The sequence below is a fragment of the Lactuca virosa genome, chromosome 1 (assembly GCF_052849685.1).
Source record: "Lactuca virosa cultivar CGN04683 chromosome 1, Lactuca_virosa_CGN04683_v6, whole genome shotgun sequence".
NCBI classification, from domain to species: domain Eukaryota; kingdom Viridiplantae; phylum Streptophyta; class Magnoliopsida; order Asterales; family Asteraceae; genus Lactuca; species Lactuca virosa.
Window position 1 is genome coordinate 9,759,825 of NC_136426.1, and position 5,325 is coordinate 9,765,149.

The 5,325-nt window shown below is 40.7% G+C and overlaps 1 protein-coding gene and 1 non-coding gene across 2 annotated transcripts; one reads left to right on the forward strand and one right to left on the reverse strand.

The window, feature by feature from the left end:
• Nucleotides 1-2,190: 2,190 nt before the first annotated feature.
• Nucleotides 2,191-2,297, reverse strand: LOC145151821 (small nucleolar RNA R71). The gene has a single exon (XR_013732374.1). It is a non-coding gene; the product is annotated as a small nucleolar RNA R71 (small nucleolar RNA).
• A 1,081-nt stretch (nt 2,298-3,378) lies between these two features.
• On the forward strand, nt 3,379-4,443 carry LOC145111175 (uncharacterized). The gene has a single exon (XM_079047463.1). It carries the CDS (start codon nt 3,379-3,381, stop codon nt 4,441-4,443), a length of 1,065 nt encoding a protein of 354 aa, XP_078903589.1.
• Nucleotides 4,444-5,325: the final 882 nt, after the last annotated feature.

Here is a 5,325-nt window from a genome sequence, read left to right on the forward strand (position 1 = left end):
GCAGGAGATATGAACGGAAGCTCGGGAATGAAAGAAAGAAGAAAAAGGCTTAATTCTGAAGCTACTCGGCGAGTAGGGTCGTCTACTCGACGAGTAGACACAAATATTCGCGAAGCGACACGTGGAGTCCTTGCCGTCTACGGATTCCTCAAGGGGGACTCGACGAGTCAGTTGGCTACTCGACGAGTAGCCCCTGTTTTGAGAAAATTATAAATAGACTTCACAAACCCGAATTGAGGACTCTCTCTGGATTTTTGGTGGAACACTTGGCGATCAAGGAAGTCTTGGAGCTCTGGAAAACGTTGAAGAACCCTAATCCTTCATTCTTAAGAGATTAAGGCACTTTAGGTTTAATTTTCCACTTTTCCTTTGAATAGAATTATGTTAGGATTATTTGAATTCGTTTTTAAGCTTTCATACACTGAAATCATGAACTAATTTCGTTAGTTTCTGTTTGGGGAAAACAATTTTGCTCCTATGGTTTAATTTACTCTTTTGATTAATTGTTAGTTGGTGATTTTGTTAAATTAAGCTTGTTAAAGACCCTTATGCATTAACCATAACTGTTTTCTGTTAATTGCTAGGTGATTAAGCTGCATGAACATCTCTTAATTTCTTATCTCATATAATTTATGTGAACACAATACTATATGCCTAGGAATAATGAACATGAAACTAGGATTAATTAGAGAATGGGTAAATTAATGTGTGAGCTTGTGTGAAACACCATCAACAAGAGGTTAATTGAATCACCAAATTTAATTAGCTAGCTACAAGTCTTATTTAACCCGAATAATTAACCTAGGAAATCTATTAGTTTAATCAACTGGCCATTACTTGAATTGGTATGTTTTCTAAGGATTAGTAATACCGAATGCGAATAACCAATAACAATTAATCTATTATATTATCATAAAAATTAACCATAGGAGTAAATGAGTAGTTAAGTTTTAGTTAAGTTTCTAGTTTTTTTTTATGTGTTTTCAGCTTTTAGTTGAGTAGTTAAGTTTTAGTTAAGTTTCTAGTCTTGCAAAACTAGAGAAACCCCTATTTTCTATTACTTGTTTTTAGTTAATTCTAGTTTTTAGTTTTAATTTTCTGTTCCCTGAGTTCGATACCCTAGTTATTTAGCTACACCACAATTGATAGGTCCACTGCCTTTGTGTTTCAATTTTATAATTAAAAGTAGGATTAAAACTAGTTGAGTAAACACACATCAAGTTTTTGGCGTCGTTGCCGGGGAACGGTTCAAAAATTAGCACTAATTTCTAGTTTTATCGATCCTTTGTGTGAGATTTATCTTGCACAAAGTTATTTTTAGGTAATTTAGCTATTAGGATTAGTTTTAATAGTTTTCTGTTTTAGAAATTTAATTAGAATTTTTTTTCTGTTTCTGCCTTGAACTCGCCGAGTGCAGTCGAAGCTACTCGGAGAGTCCATCGCAGTTTCACACTTTTTATTTTTATTTTCTTTTTGTTCTTTTTACACGTTTTTTCTTACTTTGGTTGCAGTTGTTACATAACCGGAGGATCCAATACGCCTTTGGTTCCTCCACTTGAAGACCCGGAGTCCGCTCTAAAGAAGAACAAAGGAAAAGTCGTTGAAGAATCCGCTTCTTCAAAGAACTCGCCTTTGAAGAATCTAAAGTCCGTTTTTAGCAAGAAAAAGAGCAGCAAATCAGGAGCATCCAACACCTCTTACTTGGCAAACGAAGACCCAATCAAGGACGACATCGTGAACGAGTCCGAAAGGGAAGAAAGCAAATTTGGAGAAGACAGCGATCTAAAAGGTGACATTGACAACACCATGGCGAACATCGATGAAGTTCCCATGGGCGAATGGAAGAAGAGGATACGAGATGATACCGGCCTGGGACTTGTGCAACCCGGAATTCCCGCGACTGCCACTTATGAGCTCAAGGGTCACGTACTTGCTCTACTCAAGGAGATCCCCTTCTACGGAAAAGAACATGAAGATGCCTATAAACACTTGGATGAAGTCAATGATGTAGCTGATTATTTTAATGTTCCAAATGTGCCTCACGAAACCCAGCTACTTCGTATGCTTCCAGTTACATTCAAAGGTGCTGCAAAGGATTGGCTCAAGTCACTCCCTCCCGGATCCATCACTACATGGGCTAAGATGAAAGAAGAATTCATTAACCAGTTTTGCCCACCTTCAAAAATAGCCAAGTTGAAGAAAGCTATTGCCAACTTTGAACAACAACCTGGAGAGTCCCTTTATGAGGCATGGGAGAGATACAAAACTCTAATAAGGAATTGCCTACATCATGATCTTAATAGCCAACAAGAAGTCTCCATCTTCTATGATGGAGTCAATGTAACAACAAGGCAGCTCCTTCACTCGCAAGGACCCCTCACAAAGAAGGCACCCCTGGTGATCAAGGAATTAATTGAGGAGTTCTCTAAACACTCTAGAGAATATCATAACCCACGAAATGAAGTAAGTAGGGGGTAGTGAACACTGTTAACGATAGCATGGCGGCAATGATGGCTAAACTAGATAGTTTATATAGGAGGATGACTAAGATGGATCAAACAATCCATGCTATTCGGGTAGGATGTGAGAATTATAGAGGACCTCACCTCACTAAGGATTGTGATTTGGATGAGAATGGAAACAAGAAGGCTCAAGTATTCTATTCAAGTGGTGACAGATTTGATGATAACTGGCGAAAACCAAAGAAGGAATGGCTCCCGTACGACGAGTACAAAAAGGAATAGGATGAGAAATTCAAGCAAAAAGAACGGGGTTTCTATCAAAAGGAGGAGCCCGTTATGGAAAAGAGAACTGATTTGGAAGAGATGCTTACAAGATTCGTAGCCGCGTCCGAGAAACGACACAATGATACCGATGATACACTTAAAGATCAACAAAATATGTTGAGAGAAGACCAACTTATGATTAAAGATCAACAAGCTTTGCTTAGGAATCAGCAAGCATCTATTCTCAACATAGAAAAGCAGCAAGGGCAACTTGCACAATAAGTGAATGAGAGAAGACCGGGTGGACTTCCGAGCAATACCGAAAGTAACCCGAAAGGCGCACGTATAAACATTGTCACAACTAGGAGTGGGAAGCTTATAACCCCTCTGGCCCCTATTCAAAACGAAGGCAGAAGGGCAGAATCAAGATCAGACCCAGCTGAACCCAGACTCTACTCGCCAAGTCCATGATATGGACTCGACGATTCCGTCACCTGATCAGAAAATTAAGCCTCCTGTTAAGCCATAGCAGCCTCCACTGCCATATCCAGCCCGAGCTAGACAAGAAAAGCGTGAAGAAGACTACCAGAAGTTTCTAGAACACATAAAGGCTCTTCAAATTAATATACCATTCATAGAAGCGGTAGCTCAAATGCCAAAATACGCCAAATTTCTCAAGGAGCTTCTAACTAATAGAAGGAAGATGGAAGAAGTGAAGAAGGTGGTCCTAAACGAGAACTGTTCAGCTGCTATGTTGAACAAACTTCCTAAGAAGAAAGGAGATCCGGGAAGTTTAACATTGCCCTGCCAATTTGGAAACTTGGCTACCATTTATGCACTAGCTGATCCAGGGGCAAATGTAAATCTCATGCCTTACTCGTTTTTCAAAAAGTTAGATCTTCCCGAGCCAAGGCCCATTCGTATGGCAATACACCTAGCAAACAAGACGGTTACATTTCCTAGGGGAATTTGTGAAGATCTTTTGGTGAAAGTGGACAAGTTAGTGTTCCCCGCGGACTTTATAGTCTTAGACATGGAAGCGGATCCCCAAGTCCCGATCATATTAGGAAGACCTTTTCTTAATACAACAAGTGCTATCGTCGACATGCGAGATTCTAAACTTACCCTTCGGGTAGGAGACGAATCAGTCACTTTCGGAGTTGATCAAGCCATGAAGCATGCAAGGAGTAGTGATGACACGACATTTTCGATTGACATGTTGGAAGAATTGTTGGAAGATTGGAATGAAGATAAACCAAACAAGTCCACCGTCTTATTTGAAGAAGAGTTTGATGCTGAAAAGGACCTGCTGGAATTAGAAAGACTGCTCGAGGAAGCTGATTATAACGATCTGATCAGAAGTGCAGAAAGCCCGACTCGCCGAGTAGCCTCGACCGACTCGGCGAGTCCATTCGAAGAACCCCGAACAGTCGCGAAAATTATACTGGACTCGACGAGTTCCCTTACTGGACTCGAGGTGTTCAGCATACAGAACACAAAAACTGAGCTCAAGGCACTACCAGATCACTTGGAGTACGCATTTCTTGAAGATGGCCAGCAAAAACCTGTAATTATAGCTGCTGATTTGGCCAAACATGAGAAGGAGAGCCTTGTGGGTGTACTAAAGAAGAGGCAAGGTGCTATAGCATGGAAGATAACCGACATAAAGGGAATTAGTCCGGCCTATTGTTCACACAAAATCAACTTAGAAGATTGATCAAAAGCTGTAGTACAATGCCAAAGAAGACTCAACCCGAACATGCAAGAAGTTGTGAAAAAGGAGGTAGTGAAATTGCTAGATGCCGGAATCATTTATTCGATCTCCGATAGCCCATGGGTGAGTCCGGTCCAAGTGGTTCCGAAGAGAGGAGGTATGACGGTAGTGGCTAATGAAAACAACGAATTAATTCCAACAAGGACGGTAACCGGATGGCGAGTTTGCATCGACTATAGGAAGCTAAATGAGACCACATGCAATGATCACTTTCCATTGCCTTTTATCGATCAAATGCTTGAGAGGCTTTTCGGTCATCTTTATTATTGTTTTCTCGATGGGTTTTCGGGGTACTTCCAAATTCCAATCGACCCACAAGACCAAGGGAAGACCACTTTTACATGCCCGAATGGAACATTTGCGTATAGACGCATGCCTTTTGGGTTATGCAATGCACCAGCTACTTTCCAAAGGTGCATGATGGCTATCTTTCATGATATGATCGAAAAGTTTGTGGAGGTTTTTATGGATGACTTCTCGGTTTTTGGGTCCTCTTTTGAACATTGCTTGTCCAACTTGGATCTAATGTTAGCAAGATGTGAGAAGACCAACCTTGTCCTTAATTGGGAGAAGTGTCATTTTATGGTGAAGGAAGGAATTGTGCTAGGACACAAGGTCTCAAGGATGGGGATAGAGGTGGATAGAGCAAAGGTGGACACTATAGCCAAATTGCCACCTCCAACAAATGTCAAGGGGGTAAGAAGCTTTTTAGGCCATGCGGGGTTTTATAGGCGCTTTATAAAAGACTTTTCGAAGATCAAAAGACCCTTGACTTAACTACTTTTGAAGGACGCCCCATTCAACTTTTCTAAAGAATGTCTTGAA